We start from the raw sequence: 26110 nt of genomic DNA on the forward strand, positions 1-26110 counted from the left end.
CAGAAATGGAATGAAGGGGGGGAAATTTACATTTTTTCTTAGGCCCTTTAAATCCTTACTATTGCCTGTTTTTTTTTCCTGTGAAGGGGACTGTGCTAATATTTCTAAAAATTGAAGCCTACAGTTTATTCACAAACTGACAACAGCGTGGAAGGAAAATAGAGGCCAAATAAATTTATGTTGCTAGACGACTAGCAATTCTACTAATTCAGATTATGTCTTTGCCTTTGTTATCCACTTGCAATTGGACTCCTTCAGCAGAGGTTGCCAAATGTCCACCAAAGACTAACAACTTTTAGTCATTACTACTGTTTGCAGAGTCAAGCAAGTGGCTTCATACTCCGTACTAATTCCCTGAATCACCCATTTTCCAGTTGTTAATTTATATATTTATATTTTGCAATTGCATAATTTCTGACATTGTTGGTACTAAATTTATTAATTTATTACTTTTTAAATATAGTACTCATATACAGGATGAATTTGCAGATGCAGAATTTACCACATAATTTCCTCATGAATTTAAAATTCATTTTTTTAAAATAAATTTCTAGCCCTATGGTTGCAATGAGAATTTTTAAATGGGACTGTGTAACTGTGTTAGGCATATCTGCCTGAGTCTGCAGACAGCCTGAAACAATAGCTCTGCAGACACGTGAACTGCCCCATTTAGCTCTGAAATCCAATGGCAGTAGTTTAAAATGTCATTGTTGATAACTATTTCCGGCTATAATGTGCTTATCTTGCAACCCCAAACTATCTCCTATGCCTTCCCAAGGGCCAAAAGCCCCATCTGTCTTTTACTTAAGCATTCAGGTTCCCCGGAGAACTTCTAGAATGTAATTTTCTATGTTTGGTACAAAATTCTGCAGTGTACAAAAAAACTGAAAATGTAAGGGGCAGCAATAAAATACATCGTTTTTTAATACCAAATTAAATGGCACCAATGATACTGATTGGATAGTATGATTTGTTTTGATTTTAAATTAATAGTAATCCATTTTAAAAAAATTACTTGAAGCTGCAGCAAAATTTCCAGTCTGTCATATCAGAATACTTCAGACACAACAGTTGTGTGTTTTTTCTGTATAATTAGGTCAATCCTATTACAAAGCATGTGGGACCTTAATTTAATGATGCTCCCAATATGTATTTAATAACAAATCATTTCTATAGATAAATATTTTAGCTTAACCATTAGAAAATCCACAAAAATGTTAGCTATTCAGTTCCCTGTTTGTTTATACCTTTGAAACAAGGACGGTTAGGCAGAGTAATACTGAGAAAGCAAAGTTGCATTTGATATGTAAGGCACAAGGATAGTGAGTAGAATAACAAAACATATCCTTATTTGTTGAATAATTTTACCCACCTCAGTAAAATTCACCCAACTATACTAACAAAACCAGAAACTTTCTGGTGGAAGGAAGCTACTTAATAAAAAGCAATAGAAATGGGCTAAAATAAGCTTTATCCCCTGAAGGTGGCAGTATGGTTTCCATGATCCTGTGTATGCCAGGTGTGTGTCCTCTCTTTTGTCACTCTGCCAGGTGACAATCAATCCAGAATGAAGATTTTTGTCTCCATCCCTGATTCCATCTGTAGGCTCACAAGAACTTGCCCAGGTATCATGCCCCTGCTGGGTAGCTGCAGCTGGCATCTTTTCTGTGAAGTGATATCTTAATTTCTGGGCCTTAGATGGCACCAGAGTTCCTGTGGAACAGAAGAAGCAATATGAAAGCCTAAAAATACCATGGAGGAAAGGGAAGAAATCCCCTTCCTGCTCAGCTCCAGTACTGCCCTAATAGTGAGGCTGTTCTGCTCAGAGTGTGCTGCCCCTCCCCACACTTCCATATGGAGGTCTGACAAGCCATATTGAGTGGGAACAGAAGTAACTCTGAACTAGGGGCCTACATCCGACTCCAGTAGCCCCCCTACTAACACCAGAGGAATGAGAGGGTCTGCCCAGCACGATCCAGATGTTATGAAAGAAGAGACCCTTATTTCTGAGGAGGAGTTCCAGGATATCAGCATCATGGAGGTAGGGGACTTCCAGTCCTTCTCAGGGCTTCCCCCACATTATTCATATCTAACAACTGCCTCAACGTGAATGCACCAGCCTTGAAACTGTCCTTGTTAGTATAGAAGAACAGAGAACTTCATGGTATGTACAGTACCAGAAGAACAAACCTTTCTCATTATGAGCTGTTTCTGCCATTTCTACTATCCTTGCAGTTATTGCCTTGATATCCCCTACAAGCATGTATTGGAGGACACTTGGCCACTAACAACACTGAGCCCACCAGTTTGTTTCATATACAGTAAGCACTGAAAAAGCTACCAGACTGCGACTGCTTTTTTGGTCACTATTTTCCTAGTACTCTGTTAAAAGCAATGACTTTAAGTTGAAAGTCTGTATAAGCCATTATCAAGCCTGAGATTTCAAGTTCCCCCTTCCTTACAATCTGTATATATGAGTGACAGCTATATTTACTGATAGCCAGAGTTACCTTGTTTAGCCCAATTCTTTTGTATATTTATTTTAAAATTATTTTTCTCACTTAAAGTTGTGAGGGCACCTTGCGCGAGCTTTTGCTGTAAAAATGTAGATTTCGTAGGACTCCACATCAAGGGAATGATGAGTACCCAATGCCATTATTTTTGCTTTTATTTTGCTGGTTCTGATGGATTGATTGCATGTTTTTCTCTAGTAATGTGATTCATTAATATTGGGTTATAATTTGCTTGATAACATAGTAACAATTGAACCCATAGAGTCATAGAATCATAGAATTCTTCTTCGAGTGCTTGCTCATATCTATTTCAATTAGATGTGCGTGCGCCACGTGCACAATCGTCGGAGAATTTTCTACCCTAGCAACACCTGGCGGGTCGGCTGTGGAGCCCCCTGGAGTGGCGCCTTCATGGCGCTGGATATATACCCCTGCTGACCCAGCGCCCCCTCAGTTCCTTCTTACCACCCGTGACGGTCATAGCTGTTCTCCACTCTCCCTAGCTTTACTCGTTAGTTATTCTAGATAGTTTTTGTTATATTCTTTAGATTAGTAATTTGTTGTTAATAGTTTGTTCACTAGTATAAATAGTTGTAAATAGTTAGCGGGGCTTAAGGGGGCTATTTGTCCCCCCTTTTCCCCCGGCGCACAGCCGGGCTCATGCCCAAGGCTCCTGGCTTTAAGCCATGCGCGACCTGTGCTAAGCCTATGCCAGTGGGAGACCCTCACGACTCTTGTCTGAAGTGCTTAGGGGAGTCTCACCAGACAGATAAGTGTAAAATCTGTAAGGCTTTCAGACCCAGGACCAAAACGGAGCGGGACTTCAGACTCAAGCAGCTCCTTATGGAGGCGGCACTTAGCCCAGATCCTTCTTCGGCGCGCCAAGTCCCAGCACCGAGCGCCTCGGTGCGCAGTGCCCCAGCGGCATCCGCCGGTACTGCAGCTCGAGCAGACGTGGTTAAGGCCTCACGGCACCGTCCTCCCTCGGCACCGCGTCCGCCACAAGCGCCTCGGCGCCGTTCCCTGTCTCCGGGACATAAAAGACCCCGTAAGACTCAGGACACCGCTGTCCTACAGGCACCGGCTCCCCCAGCACCAGTGGTAGAGCCGCGTCCACCTTTGGAAAGCCAGAGGGCGCAGACATCCTCAACACTGTTGACTCCGGCACTGGGGGTAGGGCCGTTGAGTCCGGTGCGGACTGGCTCACTGCCTCGTTCTGTGGTGGAGCCCTGTCTCCCTTCTACTCCGGAGATCTTCGCAACAGCAAAAGACCCCATCGCCCTCACGGAGCCGGTGCCGTCTCAGCCCGTGGCACCGCCTGCCCTTCGGACCATGCAATCCAGGGGCAAGCCAGCCCTGGTACAGCCACCATCTACGAGCCTGGACTCGCGGCACCACTCCCGGTCTCGGAGCAGGTCCCGACGCCGCTCGCAGTCCCGACGCCGATCTTCATCTCGGCACCGGTCGTACTCGCGGCCTAGGTCTTTTTCCCGGCGCCGGTCTACGTCTTGGCACCATCCTGAGCATGGGTACCGATCGGAGTCCAGACGCAGTTCTCGGCACCGGTACGAGCGCCGCTCCCGTTCGAAAGGCCGCTCCTGGCACCGAGGCTACAGGCAGTCTTTGTCATCCAGATCCGGATCTCGGTACCGGCATGGCGATTGGCACCGCTCTCGATCCCGGTACCGCTCACCGGCACCGCGCAGAGACCGCTCGCCTGTGGACCGGCGCCGGTCGGCACCGTACCGGGCCAAGCCAATGCAACCACGCTCGGCACCGCCCTGGCCCTCAAGATCGGCATCTCGCTCGTCCGACGGGGCTTCCCAATCGGCATACCCTGCTCAGGGTCAGGCTGCCGACGACTTGGGTCATTGGCAGGAGGGGGCAGAGGACCCTACACAGGACCCTGCGCATTGGTCTTTCTGGACCCCATGGGCGTACCACCAAGCGCAAGGGGCTCCACCAGCGGCCTCTCTCTTGGCACAATCTGAGCCCAGAGTTCCGGAGGCCACCATCTCCCGTCCTCCCGCAGGGGGCATGGAGGCTCCTGTGCCAACACCAGCACAGGCCCCAGACCCCGGGGCAGGAGATCCTTCACATCAGGGACCATTAGAGCCGGACCCTCATTTGGATCCCTTACCCCCAGAGGCATCCTCCTCATCTTCCCCGGACAGCTTCTGGCCCACCCCCAATAGATCTCCTTGCCCACCAAGACCTATTACGTAGGGTGGCATGCAACATGGACCTGCAGGCAGAGGAGATAGTGGAGGTACAGGACCCGGTGGTCAGCATCCTGTCGGCTGATGCCCCATCCCGGGTGGCGATACCACTAATTCGTACGATTCAGCTAACACCAATACCATATGGCAAACCCCTGCCTCCATCCCACCCACTGCCAGAGGTGTAGAGAGGAAGTACTTTGTCCCCTCCAAAGACCATGAGTACCTATATATGCACCCTCCACCATGTTCACTAGTCGTGTCCTCAGTGAACGCAAGAGAGCGCCATGGTCAGCAGGCGGCAGCGCCCAAATCGAAGGACGCCAAACGCTTCGATTTGTTCAGGCGTAAAGTTTACTCAGCAGGGGGGTCTGCAGCTCAGAGCCGCGAACCAAAAGGCGCTCTTGAGCTACAGTTACAACTCATGGAACTCCATGAGTAAATTCAAAGAGTTGGTTCCCCAGGACTCGAGAGAGGAGTTCGAGGCCTTAGTGGAGGAAGGTAAAAAGGTGGCTAGGACCTCCTTGCAGGCCTCCCTGGACATAGTGGACTCGGCCGCCAGGACTCTAGCGTCTGGGATAGCCATGAGACCCGTCTCCTGGCTCCAGGTTTCGGGTTTACCGCCAGAACTGCAGCAGACCCTGCAGGATCTGCCATTCGAGGGACAGGGATTGTTCTCGGACAAGACAGACTCTCGTTTGCAGAACTTCAAGGACTCCAGAATCATCATGCGCTCCCTGGGGATGCATGTCCCAGGACCCCAGCGCAGGCCCTTTAGGCCCCAGCCACAAAGGTTCTACCCTCCTCCTCGTCCGAGACAGGACTTCCCCAGAAGGCGGGGACGAGGTGGTAGACGGAGGTTGACCGGCCCCCAACTGGGTCAGAACCAAGGCCCTCCTAGACCACCTTTAGGCCCTAGGCAAAATTTTTGAAGGTGCGCTTGAGGACGGCATACTAGCCACTACCCAGGATCCATTTCCTTTATTTCAGGATCGCCTCTCCCGTTTCCACCGTGCTTGGTCCCTTATAACCTCGGACAGTTGGGTCCTTTGCACGGTGGAAAGGGGATACGCACTCCAGTTTTCTTCGTCCCCCCCCCCAACCCCTCCTCCCCGTCCCTCTTCAGGGACCCTTCTCATGAGCATCTCCTTATCCAGGAGGTTTTTGGGCTCCTCTCTATGGGGGCCATAGAGGAGGTTCCGTCGGAGTTAAGGGGCAGGGGGTTTTACTCCCGCTACTTCCTGATCCCCAAAGCAAAAGGGGGTCTGCGACCCATTTTAAATTTACGCGGACTCAACAAATTCATAGTAAAGTTGAAGTTCCGCATGGTCTCCTTGGGGACCATCATCCCTTCCCTGGATCCTGGGGACTGGTACGCCGCCCTCGACATGAAGGACACATATTTTCATATAGCAATCTACCCCCCGCAAAGGCGCTTCCTGCGGTTTGTAGTAAACAAGGTGCACTACCAATTTGCCGTCCTTCCCTTCGGCTTGTCTGCGGCTCCGAGAGTCTTCACCATATGTATGGCTGTTGTGGCAGCATACCTTCGTCGTCAAAGGATACAGGTGTTCCTCTATCTAGATGATTGGCTGGTGCGCGGCCGCACCAGAGAGCAGGTTCACGTTCACGTTCAGATAATACTATGAACATTCCGCGACTTAGGCATTCTACTCAACAAAGAAAAGTCCACTCTGGAGCCAACCCAGAGAATAGAGTTTATTGGGGCAATCTTAGACTCCACACTCGCCAGAGCTCTTCTGCCAGACACTCGGTTCCACGCCATCACAAACATCATCCACGGACTCCAGATCTTCCCGATCACCACGATAAGGATGTGTCTTGGCCTGTTGGGACACATGGCCTCTTGCACTTACGTAACCAGGCATGCCAGACTTCGGCTTCGCCCACTTCAGGCCTGGGTATCATCGGTGTCCCGCCCTTATCGGGACAACCTGAGCATGGTGGTCACAGTTCCAAGCCCAGTTTTGACCTCTTTCAACTGGTGGCTGGATCACAAGGCGATTTGTGCAGGAGTGCCATTCCACGCCCCGCAACCCTCCCTGCACCTGGTCACAGATGCTTCATCTCTAGGTTGGGGCGCTCACCTCGGGGAACACCATACCCACGGCCTGTAGACCGCATCCCAACTGGCTCTGCACATCAATGTTCGAGAGCTGATGGCAGTGTGCCTAGCCTGTCAGGCATTTCTCGGTCTCCTACATGGCCGTTACGTATCAGTCCTCACAGACAACACCACGGCCATGTTCTGCATCAACAAGCAAGGAGGAGCCCGGTCGTCTCTCCTATGCCAAGAGGCCATTCGCCTGTGGGAGTTCTGCATTGCCCACTCGATACATCTCATGGCATCATTCCTCCCTGGAGTCCAGAACACTCTAGCGGACCGTCTCAGCAGATCCTTCCAGACACACGAGTGGTCGATTCGCCCGAATATCATCCATTCCATCTTCCAGAGATGGGGATTTCCCCAGGTCGACCTGTTCGCCTCACGAGCCAACAGGAAGTGCCACGTGTTCTGCTCCCTCCAAGGGCGATCTCCAGGCTCCCTGTTGGACGCTTTCCTCCTATCGTGGGGAGACCAGCTGTTCTACGCTTTCTCTCCATTCCCACTGGTCCACAGGGTACTGCTCAAGCTACGCAGAGACAAGGTACGTATGATTCTAGTCGCTCCAGCTTGGCCAAGACAGCACTGGTACACCACGCTTCTGGAGCTATTGGTGCAAACTCCGATCACGTTTCCCTTGTGCCCAGACTTGATCTCTCAGGACCACGGCCGACTCTGTCACCCCGACCTGAAATCGCTCCACCTCACAGCGTGGATGCTCCATTGCTGAATAGGACAGATGCTCACATCCCGTGCAACAGATTCTGCTGGGAAGTAGAAAGCCCTCTACATGGACCACTTACTTAGCCAAGTGGAAACGGTTCTCCTGTTGGTGCGAGCAGCGGGCCATGTCCCCCGTTGCAGGCGTCTATTCCTCTTATACTCGAATATCTCCTATCCCTGAAACAGCAGGGCTTGGCAATATCTTCAGTCAGGGTTCACCTGGCTGCTATATCGGCATTCCACCCAGGAGAACACGCTTCCTCGATCTTCTCTAACCCGATGGTCATCAGATTCCTCAAGGGCTTAGACCGGTTATACCCACAGCAACGCCAACCCGTTCCGGCGTGGGATCTTAACCTGGTTCTCTCCAAGCTCACAGGGCCCCCGTTCGAGCCATTGGCTACCTGCTCATTCCTTTACCTATCTTGGAAGACAGCTTTCCTTATAGCCATCACTTCAGCAAGGCATGTTTCTGAACTCAGGGCGCTCACGTCTGAGCCTCCGTACACAGTCTTCCACAAAGACAAGGTGCAGCTTTGCCCCCACACTGTATGCACTCCTTGGACGTACGCAGGGCCCTCGCTTTCTATATTGAGCGTACGAAGCCGTTTAGGAAGACGACGCAACTCTTCGTTGCAGTGGCCGACCGGATGAAAGGTTTACCGGTCTCTCCTCTTAGATCACGTCCTGCATTCATGCTTGCTACGACCTGGCCGGTGCCCCAACGCCACGCCTCACCGCCCACTCCATGAGGGCCCAAGCCTCCTCAGCTGCCTTCCTGGCTCAGGTTCTGATCCAGGACATTTGTAGAACGGCTGTTTGGTCATCGGTCCACACCTTCGCCACTCACTATGCGCTGGTACAGCAGTCTAGAGACGATGCTGCATTCGGGTCAGCGGTTTTGCACACGGCAATGTCTCACTCCGACCCCACCGCCTAGGTAAGGCTTGGTAGTAACCTAATTGGAATCGATATGAGCAAGCACTCGAAGAAGAAAAAAACGGTTACTCACCTTTGTAACTGTTGTTCTTCGAGATGTGTTGCTCATATACATTCCAAACCCGCCCCTCTTCCCCACTGTCGGAGTAGCGAGCAAGAAGGAACTGAGGGGGCTCTGGGTCGGCTGGGGTATATATCCGGCGCCATGAAGGCTCCATCCAGGGGGCTCCACAGCCGACCCACCGGGTGTTGCTAGGGTAGAAAATTCTCCGACGATTGTGCACGCGGCGCGCGCGCACACCTAATTGGAATGGATATGAGCAACACATCTCGAAGAACAACAGTTACAAAGGTGAGTAACCGTTTTTTCTGGAAGGGACCTTGAGAGGTCATCTAGTCCAGTCCATTGCATTCATGGCAGGACTAAGTATTATATCAGGGATTGTCAACCTTTGGCATGCAGCCCATCAGGGAAATTCGCTGGTGGGCTGGGACGGTTTGTTTACCTGCAGTGTCCGCAGGTTCGACCAATCACAGCTCCCACTGGCCATGGTTTGCTGTTCCAGGCCAGCAGGGAAGTGGCGGCCAGCACATCCCTTGTCCTGCACCGCGTCCCGCAGCCCCCATTGGCCTGGAACGGCGAACCGTGGCCAGTGGGAGCTGCGATTGGCCGAACCTGCGGACGCTGCAGGTAAACAAACCGTCCCAGCCCACCAGCGAATTTCCCTGACGGGCTGCATGCCAAAGGTTGCTGATCCCTGTATTATACAGACCATCCCTGGCAGGTGTTTGTCTAACCTGCTCTTAAAAATCTCCAGTGATGGAGATTCCATAGCCTCCCTAGGCAATTTATTCCAGTGCTTAACCAACCTGACAATTAGGAAGTTTTTCCTAATGTCCAACCCAAACCTCCCTTGCTGCAATTTAAGCCCATTGCTTCTTGTCCTATCCTCAGAGGTTAAGGAGAACAATTTTTCTCCTTCCTCCTTGTAACAACCTTTTATGTACTTGAAAACTGTTATCATGTCCTCTCTGTCTTCTCTTCTCCAGACTAAACAAACCCAATTTTTTCAATCTTCCCTCATAGATCATGTTTTCTAGCTCTTTAATCGTTTTTGTTGCTCTTCTCTGGACTTTCTCCAATTTGTTCACATCTTTCCTGAAATGTGGTGCCCAGAACTGGACACAGTACTCCAGTTGAGGCCTAATCAGCCCAGAGTGGAGTGGAAGAATTCCTTCTCGTATCTTGCTTTCAACATTTCAACTAATACATCCCAGAACGATGTTTGCTTTTTTTGCAGCCATGTTACTTTGTTGACTTATATTTAGCTTACTTTAAGGTCAGAAGAGACCACCAAATTATCTAGTCTGACCTCTTGTATATCACAAGCCACCAGTATCAGCCAATACCCATATAATAACCCCAACAACTGAAATTAGACCAACTCATTAGAGACCATGGGAGACTAAACTATTATGTGCCACGGGCAGAGAATAGGAGAAGCCAAGGTGCACCAGTGCAAGAGGCCCATGCAGTGGCAGGGAATTGACCAAGTGAGATATACCCACATAATACCAGCAAGTAACTCGCACTCCATGCTGCAGGGGAAGGTGAAAACCCCCCAAGGTTCCTGCCAATCGGAGCTGGGGGAAAATTCCTTCCCAACCCCACGTATCGTGATCAGTTAGACTCTGAGCATGTAAGCAAGAACCAGACAGGTAATATGAATATTTTTTTTCTAGTCTGTAAATTACGCAAATTGGTCAGGCTTTGTAGCCTTAAACTTTTGTGGTTAAAATATATTAACTAGTATTAATTTCAGTATATTTGAAGGAAATGGGCATTTGTTTTTAAGCAGAACTTCCCATTGACTTATTCAGACAAGAGTTAAGGACAGCATGAGTGATAAATGCAAAACAAAAGCTTACAGGTTGAAGGTTAAGAGAGGAATGTGATGCAATATTTAGGCAAAATTCCTTTATATACACAAGTGCCTGTAGGAGCTGCAATTGTTTATTTAGAGAAGGGAAAAAATACTGGTTCAAATAATTGGTTTCACTCAGAAGTTCTGCTTAAAAATTGATGTCACAGTATTTTACAGAAGTTACCATTTGGCTCATATAGCTTAGCTATTACCTTTGCCATTTTTAATGTTGCATTGTTTTGTATGTGAGAACAGAGTGAGAGAATTCTTAGAGTAACATTTTAAAATAATTTCAGGAATATGAACATCAAAGATCAAAAGAAGAAGAAATTCTGCAATCTTTTCATAAATGGAAAGAGGAAGAAAAAGAGAAATTGGCTGATGAAATAGAGAAAGTAAAAGAGATGTTTATGAAGGAGTTTAAAGAATTAGCTACAAAGAATACTGCATTAGAAAATGTAAGTGATTTAAATATGGAATTTCTGTTAATATTGTCTGTAATGAACTGATCTTGGTTTGTTATTTGAAACATATAATAAGATACCTAGCTCTTATGTAATGCTGTTCATCAGCAGATCTCAAAGTCCTTTACAAAGGAGGTCAGTATCATGATGTTAACATTATAAGAGCTGTTCTTATATAAAACTTAAAAAATATTAGTTAATTAATTAATGGTTATATTCTGGTATTGTCTCCTTAATTCCAAAATGTTTTCAGTTATTTTCTGAATTGCACTCATTTGTATGAAGGAATCCTGCCTACAAGTTACATGTTACTCTTTTCTTAATCCTGAACCACTGAGTTCTTGTTTTGCAATTGGTTAGTATTTTATCATTACTGTCTGGAGGCACCTACTAAGTTTAGGTGATTATGAGTGACATAGAAGAGGAGGAACAGCCTCCGTAGCAAGGTCCTGAGAGAGTAGAACTGCATGGGATGATGTCACAAAGATCAAAAGTTGTATTTCCAAGTGTTCTGATGATGGATAAATCTGTGAGTGTCCAGGCACTTGAATTTAGTAGAACTGCTTTTAGTTTGTTGGTACTAGTTCCTAACCTGCATCCTTGTAATCACAGTAAAACTGATAAATTTTTACTGCTTAGAAACATTTGTTGGGAGAGTCTGATGCATACACCAACTCTTTAAACAGTTATAATAATTTCTTGACTAAATGCTGGGTTTTTAACAGATATTTTTCCTCTTAGCAATTGTTAGAATTACAGAAGTCCAATATTCAACTGAAATCCAATTTAGGCACTTTAAAAGACAGCCATGAATTTACAGACGAGAGACCTCAGAATGATCAGGATTATCAGAATATGATGCAACTTCTTGAAAAACAGGTAGTACTGTGATGTAAAGATGAATATACAATATCGTGATCACTACTGCTAGTCTCTGTGTTTGTACTTCTACAAATAAGAATGTAACATTCAGAGTAAATTTTCTGTAATTCTCATTTACTAAAGTAATTTTTTTTCTTTTCTGATTCACTGCACATTGGCCTGGGATTCTCACCTATGCCCTATATGTTCTGGGTGGAGTTCACTGGCGGAAGGAATCATTTGTGCCTTCTTGATCCTGGTGTTGCTTTGGAAAAATACATTTAAAAATTGAACAAATGATAAGAAACTCTGAGATGTTAGAAAATTTTAGTGATGGGTTCTCCTCCCCTCCCCCCTTCTTTTAGTCGAAGAAAATTCATGGTGGAATTTGTTCATTTCTTCCCACAAAGGGAAGTATACTCCATCTTTCACAAGTTAAGGTGTTTTATTTCATTGTCACTATAAATCCATTAACCAGTGTTTGAATTTGTTATTTAGAAAAAAAACTACTCATATGTTTGTTATTAGCAAAATGAAATATATCATTGTAACTTTATATTTTGTCAAATGAGAGAGACAGGACTTGTATGTCCAGGGTCCTATGAATACATAATTTCCAGTTTGATTAATAACATATAAATAACACTTACACTCAAACATATGAGACATTTCAGTTACGAGACACTTCAATTATTGTTTGTCATAAGGAAGGGTTTACTGAAATGCTGCAGTATTAATAATCTTTTATGCTGATATAATGTAATTCAGCTTCATTATTAACCAATTTTTAATACAAACAAAATCTTTAAATGAATATTTACTTTCGTTATAGGAAAGTAAGTGGACTTCCAGAATACAAGCCCTTCATCAAGAACATGAAAAAGAAAGGTGCCAGGTAAGATTGCATAGCAATGTGCTTATACCAACAACCTATTTTTAAGCCAGTGAAATAAAAGCGAACACCACGCTCTCTCAATGCTACTAATACAATTTGCAACATCTGGCAGATTAGACATCCTAGATATTCAGAATATATGTTCAAAATACATTCTTTTAGTATATAGCATTATTTAGTATTTCTCTATTTCTTTTATGGTAGTGCCCAAAGATAGCAGTCAGGATCAGGGTCCTGCTGTTAAAGAACCTGTGGAAACACAGAGAGACTGAGTCCATGCCCTGAAGAGTTAAACATTTTTTTCAGCTATGTGCAGAATGTACTATATAGTGTGTTTGCATACTTCAGGGGTTGGCAACATTGGCACGCGGCTCGCCAGGGTAAGCACCCTGGCGGGCCGGGCCAGTTTTATTTACCTGCTGATGCGGCAGGTTCGGCCAATCGCGGCCCCCACTGGCTGCGGTTCGCTGTCCCGGGCCAATGGGGGCGGCGAGAAGCGGCGCGGGCGAGCGATGTGCTGGCCGCAGCTTCTCACCGCCCCCATTGGCCCAGGACGGCGAACTGCGGCCAGTGGGGGCCGCGATCGGCCGAACCTGCCGCGTCAGCAGGTAAATAAAACTGGCCCGGCCCGGCACCCTGGCGAGCCGTGTGCCAATGTTGCCGACCCCTGGCATACAAGGTAGTTAATATAATGTGCAAAATAAAATGGCAATGTGTATCTCATTTATCCTGATGGGCCAACGGGGGGGATCTCCAACCTTTTCCAGCTGTGAATCTCAAATTCCTCCCTCCATCCTCCCCTGTTTTCCCCCATTGTGTCTCTCTAGTCCTGAATCCTTTGAGCTTTTCTTGTTCCAGGAAAAACATTGTAATGGAATTTGATTTTTGCATTAATTCTCATATTTTACTTTTTCTTTGTCTCTTCCTCAGTCTTTATCTTTTTTTCTTCTAGTTATTTTTTCTCTCATTCCTGCTCTAAGTTTCTATTTTTCCTTCCTCCTCCTCCCTTCATGTCTCATTCGGCTGCATAGCCATGATCTGGAACTGTCCAGATCAAAAATGGGAAGATCAGGGGCTGCATGGCTATTACTACTTCTCCCCCAGCAAGCAAGCAGCAGGGAAGCATCATGCAACACCCTGAAAAGGGATATAGTACATTTCTTACACACATTCACTGGGTACAAGAGTAGGGGAGGGGGAAAATTGTGTGTATTCCTTATGGGGTTTGTCACTGCATGCTGCCCCGTACTCAGCGCTGATCCTGAATCAAGCCCATTGTGTTCATTGCCCAGATTCCCAACTATTATTTCTAAAATAGCATTATTTGCTGCCATGGGTAACTGTAAATAATTTTCTTTATCTAGTCATATACATTTCCCTGTAGGTCTTACTTTCAGACCATGTCCATAAGGTATATGCACATCCCTTACTGCGTTCTGCGTTTTTTCATTTACACACAGAGTATTAAAAATGATATAGGCCCTGATTCAGAAAAAGCATCTCCTATTCAGGAAAGCACCACAACACATGCATGAACCCCATTGAAGTCACGCATGCTTAAGTACTTTCTTGAATTAGGGTGTGACTCAAACCCTGCACTGACAGGGAAAGGGCTATTGAGGCTGTGTGTTCTAAAGTAGCCCCACCCCATCTCTCCTGCCAATCCTGTGTGATAGGAATGGGGAGCTTTAAAAAGAGGATGCTGTAGTCAAGTGGGAGGAAGTCCAGAGAAGGGAGTGGCTATATTAGAGTAGAAGGGGGCACCCTAGAGAAACTCGTTTACACAGGGCCATAAAGAGAAGGATTTGAACCAAAACCTTGCTTGTGTAAACTATATAATAAAATATTTTATGTAGGACGATTAAAAATATTAATTGTGATTAATTGCACTGTTAAACAGTAATAGAATACCATTTATTTATTTAAATATTTTTGGATGTTTTTTACATTTTCAAATATATTGATTACAATTACAACACAGAATACAAACGGTACAGTGCTCACTTTATATTTATTTTTGATTACAAGTAATTTGCACTGTAAAAAAACAAAAGAAGACGTATTTTTCAGTTCACCTAATACAAGTACTGTAGTGCAATCTCTTTATCATGAAAGTTGAACTTACAAATGTAGAATTATGTACAAAAAAACATGCATTCAAAAATAACAGTGTAAAATTTTAGAGCCTGCAAGTCCACTCAGTCCTACTTCTTCTTCAGACAATCATTCAGACAAAAAAGTTTGTTTACGTTGCAGGAGATAATGCTGCCCACTTCTTGTTTACAATGTCACCTGAAAGTAAGAACAGACATTCACATGGCACTGTTGTAGCCAGAATTGCAAAATATTTATGTTCCAGATGAGCTAAAGATTCATATGTCCCTTCCTGCTTCAACCACCATTCCAGGGGACATGCGTCCATGTTGATGATGGGTTCTGCTCGATAACAATCTAAAACAGTGCGGACCAACGCCTCTTCATTTTCATTATCTGAGTCAGATGCCACCAGCAGAAAGTTAATTTTCTTTTTAGGTGGTTCAGGTTCTGTAGTTTCCACATCTGAGTGTTGCTCTTTTAAGACTTCTGAAAGCATGCCCCACACCTTGTCTCTCTCAGATTTTGAAAGGCACTTCAGATTCTTAAACATTGGGTAAGTGCTGTAGTTATCTTTAGAAATCTCATATTAGTATCTTCTTTGCATTTTGTGAAATCTGCAGTGAAAGTGTTTTTAAAATGAACAACATATGCTGGGTCATCATCTGAGACTGCTATAACATGAAATATATGGCAGAATGCGGGTAAAACAGCAGGGGACATACAGTTCTCCCCAAGGAGTTCAGTCACAAATTTAATTAATACATTATTTTTTAACAAGCGTCATCAACCTCTGGAATGGAGGCCAAAACATGAAGGGGCATTGGAATGTGGCATAGCATATCTGGCACCTAAATACCTTGCAGTGCTAGCTACAAAAGTGCAATGCAAATACCTGTTCTCACTTTCTGGTGACATTGTAAATAAGAAGAGGGCAGCATTATCTCTCGTAAATGTAAACAAACTTGTTTGTCTTAGTGATTGGCTGAATGGACTTGTAGGCTCTGAAGTTTTATATTGTTTTGTTTTTGAGTGCAGTTACGTAGCAAAAAAATATCCACACTTGTAAGTTGCACTTTCACAGTAAAGAGATTGCACTACAGTACTTGTATGAGGTGAATTGAAAAATACTATTTCTTTTATCATTTTTACAGTGCAAATATCTGTAATCAAAAATACTATACACTTTGATTTAATTACAACACAGAATACAATATATATGAAAATGTAGAAAAACATCCAAAATATGTAATTTCATTTCAGTTGGTATTCTACTGTTTAACAGTGCGATTAAAACTAAAAACAGTGCGATTAAATCACGATTAATTATTTTCAGTTAATCACATGTTAACTGTGATTAATCAACAACCCTAATTTTATGTAATATTTACAATTAGTTACTTTTCAATGGTTTGTTTTCTAGCTACTGTCACAGATTGAGAAGCTTAAATCATCAATGACAGAGGACCTAAATGCAAGTAACATCTTCTATAAGAAAAGGATAGAGGAGCTAGGGCAGAGGCTTCAGGAACAGAACGAGCTGATTATTTCTCAAAAACAGCAGGTCTGTTTTATAAAGTATTCTTGGGTATCTAAAACCTTGGGCATGTGAGAAGAGATTTTTTTTTTTTAAATACTGTAATCTGTGGATGAATTTCCAATTTTCATAAATCAATATTCTTCTAAAATTTGAATTGGTGGTATTACCTCCGTAAGTGGCATTGGTGTGATCATTACTGGAATACTGTGTCCAGTTTTGGTGGCCATACTTCTAAAAGGATCTGCTTGGGTCATCAAATTCAGTCTCCTGTTGTTGCAGTCAACCCCATCAGATAATCCCATTCATAGATTTATCAAATTGGAAAGTGCTCAGGAAAGATCAATGGTAGTGATTTGAGGTTTGGAAAACATACTTCACATTGAGAGACTTAACAAGCTCAGTCTATTTAGTTTATCCAAGAGAAGGTTAAGAGTGGAGTTGGTCATGGTCTACAAGTATCTACATGGGAAGAAATTTCTGAGAGTAGACACTGCTCTAATTTCTGAGAAAAAGGCATAATGAGATCTAATGGCTAGAATCTGAAGCTAGACAAATTCAGACTAGAAATAAAGCACAATTTTTTGACCATGAGGATAATGAATCATTGAAACAGCTAACCTAGGAATGTGATGGATTCTGCATCACGTCACATCTTTAAATCAAGACTAGATATATTTCTAAAAGAGATACTATAGTTCAAACAGTTTATGGGCTTGATGCAGAAATTACTGGGTGAGGTTGTATGGCCTATGTTATGCAGGAGATCAGTCTAGATCATCATAATGGTCCCTTCTGGCTTTAAAAATCTATTAATGTATCTATGTGTTAAAGTGTATGTGCTTATCAACAAGAGTCTGATTTTGCAGACTTCAGAAAGTGGTTAATTTTAAGCACATGCATAAGTCTTTGCACAATTGGGGCCAAGATTTGTGTGTCTGGTTAGCAAGTGGCAACTCTTAAGTCATCTTCCATAACAAAAAATTACAGCTGAGAGTCAGAAACCTATTGAGCAATAAATAAAATACAATTAAATAGTATATTCAGAGAAGGAGATGTAGAAGAGTACTTAGGCTCAGACAAACTCCGTACAAGAAAAGTGACATCTCCAAAGAAAATCAGCATTACCTGGTTTATAAAATGTCTCATAAAGGATCTCAAGGCTCCATTTTTGAAAGGCAACTATGAAGGTCCTCAAAGTGGAAGGGCTTGAACAGCAGATGAGATTGCTGAGAGAAACTGGAAGCTAGACTGGATAGATCATGAAAGGAGGTACCATTCAGGTGACGCACTATGAGTTGAGACCTTTGATGGGTTGGACATACCAAGGATGGAAGAATGTGTCAGTAGGAAAATGAATACTGTAGTATATTTTACAGGAAGATATCAAGCGAATTAAAAAGTAGCATTAAGAATTTGGAAATCATCACTGGAAATAGGATGAGGGACTAAAGAGAACTGAACATGATACCAATATTTTTAAAGGATCAAGGAAAATACTGAGAAGTTTAAAAGTTCAAGTCTGACTCTCTACCAGGAAATTTACGAGGAACAAAATAAGAGCACTTTTATAGATACAGATTGATCAAAATCAGAATGGGTTTATAAAGGAATGTGATGATGAATTTAAATTAATATAACTAACCTTCATGATGAAATTAAATAAGACCTGACTAGAAAGAAATAGACATAAGACATACTTCAGAAACATTCATTTATAGCCCTGGTTTATTGAGTAAAAAAATTATGCAGGATGCCGTGTTCCACAGTTGTCTAGCAAATAGCTCTAAATGATAATTGTTTTTAATTTATTTTTTGCTTTTAGAAACCTAAGAAGTTCCTTGCAAAGAACTGTATTACAAGAACTTCAGAGTTTCATAATGAAGGCCTCAAAAGTCTAGAAATGCTAACGTTATGGTTCTTCAAGCAGTCTTTGCACATTCCCGTGCGTGGGGTGCACCAAGCACCGTCAGCACATCCCAAAAGTGGGAATTTGTAGAGACCATCTTGAAGAACTCTTGCTATATGTGATCAACCTTTATGTACCTGAGCAAATTTAGATCTGTCCCCTGTCGCTTATACATTAAATATGACACAGGCTTAAGTGCTTTGCTCAATTGGGGCCCAGGACACCTTTTTAATTATATGATTATTAAGGGTACGATTCTGTCATGGAGGTCAGAGATTCCGTGACTTTCCAGGACCTCCACAACTGCTTCTGCAGGGGCAGGGCTGGAGCAACTGTCAGCCCTGGGGATGCCAGAGCAGGGGCCGGCAGTCAGCCCCAGGGATTCCGGAGCAGCAGCCCCAGGGCTGAAGCAGCGGCTGGGGCTGGGTCAGCCCTCTGTGGCTGGAGCAGTGGCAGTCAGCCACTGCTGCAGGAGCAGTCGTGATGCTGGAGCAGCTCCGAAGCTCAGCCCCTGGCAGTGCTCCAACTGTTAGTCCCCCCCACACCAGGATTTTTTTAGTAAAAGTCAGGGACAGGTCTCAGGCTTCTGTGAATTGTTGTTTATTTCCTGCGACCTTCCCTTGACTTTTATTAAAATACCCGTGACAGAATCTTAACCTTAATGATTATCTAAATGTTTTTCTGCAGAACCCCGTCTTTGTTCATTGCACAGGCTGGGTGGCGACTGAGGCTAAATTGTGTAGTGAGTATGGCTGGGGACCAGAGGAAGTCAGTGGGACTTTTCCCACACTTAAAATTAAGCATGTGCTTAAGTGCTTTGTTGGATTGGGGCTGGACTTCAAGCCCCACTGCAGAAATTGGAAATACAGCATGTAGTAAATGATAGTATAATGTAGTAAATGATACAGGCACCCTTAGGAACCCTGCCTATTTCATTGCATAGTTGAATGGCATACAAGAGATGTGTACATAGCAGAGAAAACATCCCGGCTGGCCCATGGGGCTCGGGCTATGGGGCAGTTTCATTGCTGTGTAGATTTGTGGGGTGGGCTGGAGTGTGAGCTCTGAGACCCTCCCACATTGCCGGGTCGTCATTCACTGAGCACTATGCAGCTTGAGTGTTGAATGAGACGGAGTCCAATGAAAACAAAATTTCTTCATATGTGTAGCATTTTAAATAATCATTCCTGTCATCCTGTTTTTTGGCAATAGTGGAAATTTTGTTAGTCTTTATAATTTAACTTAATTTTCATTTGAGGCTTTGTATTTTAGGACAATTATTTTATTCAGTCTTGTGGCATCCATTTCTAACTGTGTCCTCACCTTATGGTAAATTTTTCTGTTTCAGATAAAAGAATTGTCCACAAAATCACTAGTAAGCGTCAAACCACATGATGGTAAGTGCAGGCTGTAAGAAAAGGCTATAAATTAGGTTGATTCTACTTCTGAGTCTAACATTTTGGTTCAGTTATCCTAATTTAAAATGCTAAAATACAATTATCTTAGTACATATGGTACAGTACATTACAAATTGATACTTGAACTTCACAAATTTTATTTTAAAAATCAAATCAGCACTTGCAATTTAACTGTACTTCATATTGTGTCAGTGCTGCTGGTTCTTTGCCTCTTTTCTGTTGTGTGTCAAACCTGCACAGACTTGCAACATTAAGGTTTTACAAGGCACAAAGCTGAACACTTGAAGGGAGGAGATATGAAAGCATGGCATTTAATAATTTTAAACTAATGATTGTGGGTATGTTTATAGTAAACAAATTAGGCAGGAGCAGCCTGAACTGATAAGCTTGCCTTAAGCTATCTGCATAGTGATTGGACCTCACATGTAAGAAGTGTAGATGTTAGTAGCTAGAATGTATGTACACAGTGTGATGTGTGACATGAATTGAAATTATGGTATCAAATCCCCTGCATCTGGGCCTGACCAGTGTGGGCAAAGAGCTGTTACATGCCTAATAAAGTAACCTGAGTGATGAGCTGGAGCTAAACTGAGATTTTTGAATTCCGGAAAGCTGAACGAAGTGTTCTTCCAGAACTGGATGAGGTGTTGTGGATAAGCTGAGTGGAAAGGTCTCCAAGGGAATTCCAAGAACATAACATTCCTCCCTCTTAGGGCCTGATTTATTGAATCCTCACAAAATAAACACAATTCCTTTGGCCCGTCCAGGCTTCTACCCTTGCTTATTCAGGGTTTCCAATTTACCCCTGTTTCAGGGCTTCTGACTCCGGCTCTTTCTTGGATCCCCAGTTCCATCTCTGCTTGAGAAGCTCTGCCAGTCCCACTGTGGCCCCTGAGCCCCTCTTGTGAGACATTCCTCCCCCTCCCTCCCCCCAGGCCTTTTTCTAGCCCTGGTCCCTGGACTCAAATTCTTCCTTCCCTTAGGGCAGAGTCTCCACAGCCCAGCCTTCTTGGGGTTGTACTTGAATCCTGGTAGGGTTTCATAGCCCACCATCATGGTGGTTCACCATAGGAGATCCTCCCTGCAATCTTCTCCTGACTCCAGGCTTGCTTTTAACTGAGCTAAGAGCTTTAATAACACTCAGTGGCATGACTTCTAGCCACCATTCCCATCTTAGTCTGGGGAGCTTTCCTGGAACTACTTGTTCTTAAAGGAGCCATGCATTGGAATCAGTTGGCCCTGGGCCCTCACTGCTGTCACAAGGGACAAACTATGCTATTATAGGAAGCATTTCACAGATTAGAAAACAGAGACAAAAACAGGTTAAGTAACTTGCCCAGGTTTACACCTGCAACTAAGTTGCAGAGCAGGATTTCAGGCTTACCTCTTCCATCTCCAGCAACTAGATAATACTGTCACTTCAATTCCTTAGTAAAGCAACCTTTTACTGTTTTAGAAACTCTGTTGGTATAAAATGTTGTCTTTCCCTTGAAATATGTTCCGTAATTAATTTATAAATGTGCTACAGTAGAACCTCAGAGTTACAAACACCTTGGGCATGTAGGTTGTTCGTAACGCTGAAATGTTCGTAACTAAACAAAACATTATGGTGGTTCTTTCAAAAGTTTACAACTGAACATTGAGTTAATACAGCTTTGACACTTTACTATACAGAAAAAAATGCTGCTTTCCCTTTATTTTTTTTTTAGTAGTCTACATTTAACACAGCACTGTACTGTATTTGCTTTTTTTATTTTCCTTTGGTCTCTGCTGCTGCCTGAATGCATATTTCTGGTTCCAAATGAGGTGTGTGGTTGAGTGGTCAGTTCGTAACTCTGGTGTTTGTAACTCTGAGGTTCTACTGTATAAGTAAATATCTGCTATGTTCGAATGTATATATCTGTTATTGTTTACTGTAAGACATTTGTTGTTAGCTTCTTTTTTTTGTGCTGTTTTAGTGAATGCTCCAGCACAGCATGTTGTAGAACCTAAATCAAGTCTACAAGACACACATGGTAAGTTCTGTAATAGACTCAGTTTCAGTAAATGTAAATCTAATACTCAGTCTTCACAATTTATTATCTGTGGGATCATTTCTATGACAATACTTAAATTCAGTGGAGAATACAATTTAATTAACTGTGCTTTAATTTCTCACATTAAACATTGTTTTAAAATACATGTAAAGGGACACTGTAGAGGTGGGTAGGTATAAAAACTGACACTGCTTTGAGAGTGATTCCCACAAGGTGATGATTTTTACCTTCCTGGTGTATTCTATGTAATTTGTTTTTCCAACTGATCATCAGAACGAACAGTGGAGAGGAAGCAAAATTGTGACTTTCAGTGAACAAACTGGTGTCTGCCTAAAGAGTGCGTGTGAAGTGGTTTGTTTGTTGTAAGTCTTGGAAAAAATATATTTTTTGTATGTGGTTTCAATCATTAGTTAGAGGGGAAAATACAACAGAAATAATCAGGAAGCTAGAACTCTCCTGTTGGGATTATTGTCTTTGTGTACTGTAGGTTAATATTTTGGTTTATTAGCCCACAATATTCTGATGTCTAAATACAGAAAAATATCTACATTGACATTATATTCAATGTAGATATCCTACTTTGAGTGCAGTGCTATTGTCTAAGACTGTATCATCGTACTGTATCATGTCTTATTGCTTTAATTTTTTTCTTTTTAAACAAAAGCAATATTTTGTTGTTGAGAATATCAAAATAGTTTCCATTGGGTCTCAACTTTCAAAACAATGACTAATACTGTTACCGTGGTAGCTAGATATCTTCAGTGATCAATAAGATTCTTTTCTGCATAACATTTCAAATAGTAAAGTGATAGAGTTGTGGGTTTTGTGTTAGGTTTTTATGTATTATAAATATTACTATGCATGCAGTGTGAATGAATTTTGAAAAAAAATCTAAAATTGTTAAATTAACTTTTATTTCTAAACAGAGCTTTGTAAGAAACACCACAGAGAGAGGAAATTTAATACTTCTCAGAGAAGCTTCTATAATTTTTCTTGCTTTACAATAAAAATTTAAGTTCAGAGGTATCCAAAAATAGAGAGTGGAAAAAAGGTTTCACATGTTATGGAAGCTTTAGACAACTTAATCAGGAATGAGAAACTGAAACTAATGTATTGATTTGAAAAGATATGTTGTGACTGGAAATAACAAATTAAGTAACCTTAAAGGGCTCTTTATGTATTACAAAGTAGTGGTGTTCAAATAATATTAAAGTTACATTTATTACTAACCTATAGTCGGCAATAATTAAGGAAATATATATTTTTAGATGGAATGGCAAAGTAATAATAAAAACATATTTATACGTTTTCTATCTTTTTATACTCAAACAACTTCTTGTACACCAAGATGGGAAGGGGAAGGCAAGTATAAAGTAATTTAGATATGGAATCAGAGTTCAAGGATCTGGTGTTGTCAAGAGGGTGTGCTTCTTCAGGTATAGCTCCACAGTGTTCACAGTTTAAAGCATTATTTTAACTATTCCATTTTTTCCCTTTTTCATCTGCAGTAGGAGAAATTTTTTTTAGTTCTCTGACTTGCTCATTTACATCTGCAGTTTCAATGATTAAATTCTCCTCATTTCTCTGCTCTTATTGTAGATTCTGTTGCATTTTACACTTCTCAACATAGAAAACGATTGCTCTTTGTCAGTATACAGAAAGTTCAATGTTGTTTACTAATGAAACCTCAATGAGAGTGCTGACTTTGCATGATTTTGCTGATAATTATTTTATTTATCTCTGCAGGTCTCTCTCTGTCTCTCCCCCTACTTTCCTCCCTTCTGCATTTTGTTTTTTTTATCATTAACATTCCAAATTCCGGCTCATAAAGGCTAGTGGAAACTAGAGCCTTCCCCTAACTTTTCATGGGATTTTCATGGGATCTAGCTATATAACCAAAGGATGTAATGGAGCTACTGAAAATGTCTGAGTTTCCTAGCAATTTCAATAAATACTACTGCTTTTTTTTTATTAGGCCATTTTGAAATCCGAAGATCTATCATATTCCTATCAAAGCAGTTGCCCACATCTGTAATACCCAGACTGTTAGTTTTTTTGGATAGAATTACTTCTGAAAAGTGTAATCTTGGATAAAACTTTCAAAAGTGCCAAAACCTCATTTAGAACCTCATTTTCAAAAGTGACTTGTGCATTTAGGGCTAAATCCACAGAGGAACTTCACTCAGTATTGCAACACCTAAGCCCTAGGTGCCCCGTCACCTAGTGGAATCCTTAGCCCCAAGTACGGCACTCAGACTCCCCATACAATGCATGGGGACAGTTAGGTGCCTGCGGAAGGGATCATCAAAAGCCAGCAAGCTGAGCGGGGAGCCACCTAAATTAGATAGGAGTGAAATGCAGAGGAAAGGGGTGAGGCTTAGGTCCAGATCCTCAAAGATGTTTAGGCACCTTACTGCCATTGATCTGGGCCTTAAGTGTCTGAAAGGCTGGAAGGAGGTGCTACCCTCCACTTGAGTCATGAGCCACTTCTTGGAGTTAGGCACATAAGGCAGGTCAGCCTATCCCCTAGCATGCAAAACCCAGAGAAAGGGAGAGATCCCATCATAGCTATGGGTCTACCAAATTTGCAGCCGTGAAAACTGCATCACAGGCCATGAAATCTAGTCTCCCCTGTGAAATCTGCTTATATTATAGGGTAAAAGTATACAAAAGTGCACAGTGTTTCTCAGACTGGGGACGCCAACCCACAAGGGGGTCGCAAGCCTATTGTAGGAGGGTCATGGTATTGCCACCCTTACTTCTGTGCTGCCTTCAGAGCTGGGTAGCCAGAGAGTGGCAGCTATTGGCTGGGCACCCAGCACTGAAGGCAGTGCCGCCGCCAGCAGCAGCAAAGCAGTAAGGGTGGCAATACCATACCATGCCATCCTTACTTCTCTGATGCTGCTGGCAGCAGCTCTGCCTTCAGAGCTGGGCATCTGGCCAGCAGCCGCCGCTCCCCCTGGTGCCTTCAGAGGTGGGCACCCAGTCAGCAGCTGCCACTTTCCTGCTGCCCAGCTCTGAAGGCAGCGCTGCCGCCAACAGCAGCGCCAAAGTAAGGGTGGCATGGTCTGGTATTGCCACCCTTGCTCCTCCGTTGCTGCTGGTGGTGGTGCTGCCTTCAGAGCTGGACAACTGGCCAGCAGCTGCTGCTTTCTGGCTGCCCAACTCTGAAGGTAACGCAGAAGTGAGGGTGTCAATACGGCGACTCCTGTACAATAGGCTTCCCGCCCACTTTTGGGTCAGGACCCTCAGTTTGAGAAATGCTGTGGAGAAATCACACATTTTTCACGGGTTGGTCATGGCATAAGTAGCAAATTTCACGCATGTGTAACACATCTGTGGAATTTGCTGTTTATGCCGTGACCAACCCACAAAAAATGTGTGATTTCTCTGCAATTTAAGTAGACCCCTAATTATAGCCAATAGCTTGGTGCATGCTCCTGGATTGTAATGAGCAGAGCAGGGACTTGAGCCCATATCCCAGGTGGGTGCCCTAACCACCAGGCTATTGGGTATTCTTGGGTGGACCTTTCTCAGTCTCTCTTGCTGGAGCTGTTTCACTTTGTATAAGTAATTAAATATTCATTTTGAGCATGGACTTGAATTTGGTTCTCCCAAATCCCAGGTGAGTTCCCTAACCACTAGGCTGTAGAGTCTCTCTCTTTCTCTACCAATGCGTTCATTAGATGTTACACTAAAAACTTAAAATGAAGTAACTCTGACTTGGACTTAATCATTGAAAACATGTGCATTTGACATATTTAGGTTTAAAAGTAATCAAATTTTAAGCATATAATCAGACTTCTAAGAAATCACATATTGCACATGAGAAGTGAATTGATATACAGTATATCTATTTAAAATATGCATGCATCACAGTCTGCAACTGACACCCCTTTGTGAAATTTGATTTGTATGTGTGAAATAATGAAGACATAATTAAACGTGTTTATTTTACTGTGCATAAATGGTGAGGTGTTATGACAATCCTCGAAAGGAGCGAAACTGATTTACCTAATCGGTAGTTTATGATTCTCTGACTTGGGCAGATTGCTTATTGACATCAGATGTTATAGGGGATCCCTAAAAGAGTGATGTGTCAGAGCATAGGTACACATCAGAACAAGGGTAAAGGAGTGAGTTTTGAATATATTACATTCACCAACAGTATCAGTTTACAACAAAAGTTTTTTCAGGTTTTATACTTTCTTTTCATTTTGAATTTGGCTAGAACATAGGGCAAAGACTGTCTTTTAATTACATTGCCACTACATGTGCCACTATAGTTAAGGGTGTGTTTCAACTCTGGTTAAAGGTTGGCCTGTTTAAGCCCTCTAATTTCAACATGCTTAATCAGATTCCTTTGAAATTTGGTGTGCCTTAGGAAGGTGCAGGGCAAGATTAGCCACCCAAATTTGGGTTCTTTGAGCTAGGGGTTGTGGAGATATAAGA

At 43.1% G+C, this 26110-nt stretch overlaps 1 protein-coding gene across 5 annotated transcripts in view; it reads left to right on the top strand.

Moving 5' to 3' along the window:
• DZIP1 (DAZ interacting zinc finger protein 1) overlaps window positions 1-26110 on the top strand; it is a 76945-nt gene that overhangs the window by 18872 nt on the left and 31963 nt on the right. For 3 of the 5 annotated variants that reach the window (XM_042843675.2, XM_042843676.2, XM_005305000.4), the window contains exons 5-10: window positions 10741-10902; window positions 11650-11787; window positions 12602-12664; window positions 16182-16322; window positions 19553-19601; window positions 21581-21637. In XM_042843675.2, coding sequence (XP_042699609.2) covers window positions 10741-10902; window positions 11650-11787; window positions 12602-12664; window positions 16182-16322; window positions 19553-19601; window positions 21581-21637 — 610 coding nt within the window. The remainder of the gene's footprint in view (window positions 1-10740; window positions 10903-11649; window positions 11788-12601; window positions 12665-16181; window positions 16323-19552; window positions 19602-21580; window positions 21638-26110) is intronic. The other 2 variants (XM_042843677.2, XM_042843678.2) reach the window with 1 other exon arrangement.

Source organism: Chrysemys picta, chromosome 1 (genome assembly GCF_011386835.1).
Source record: "Chrysemys picta bellii isolate R12L10 chromosome 1, ASM1138683v2, whole genome shotgun sequence".
Taxonomy (NCBI): Eukaryota; Metazoa; Chordata; order Testudines; family Emydidae; genus Chrysemys; species Chrysemys picta.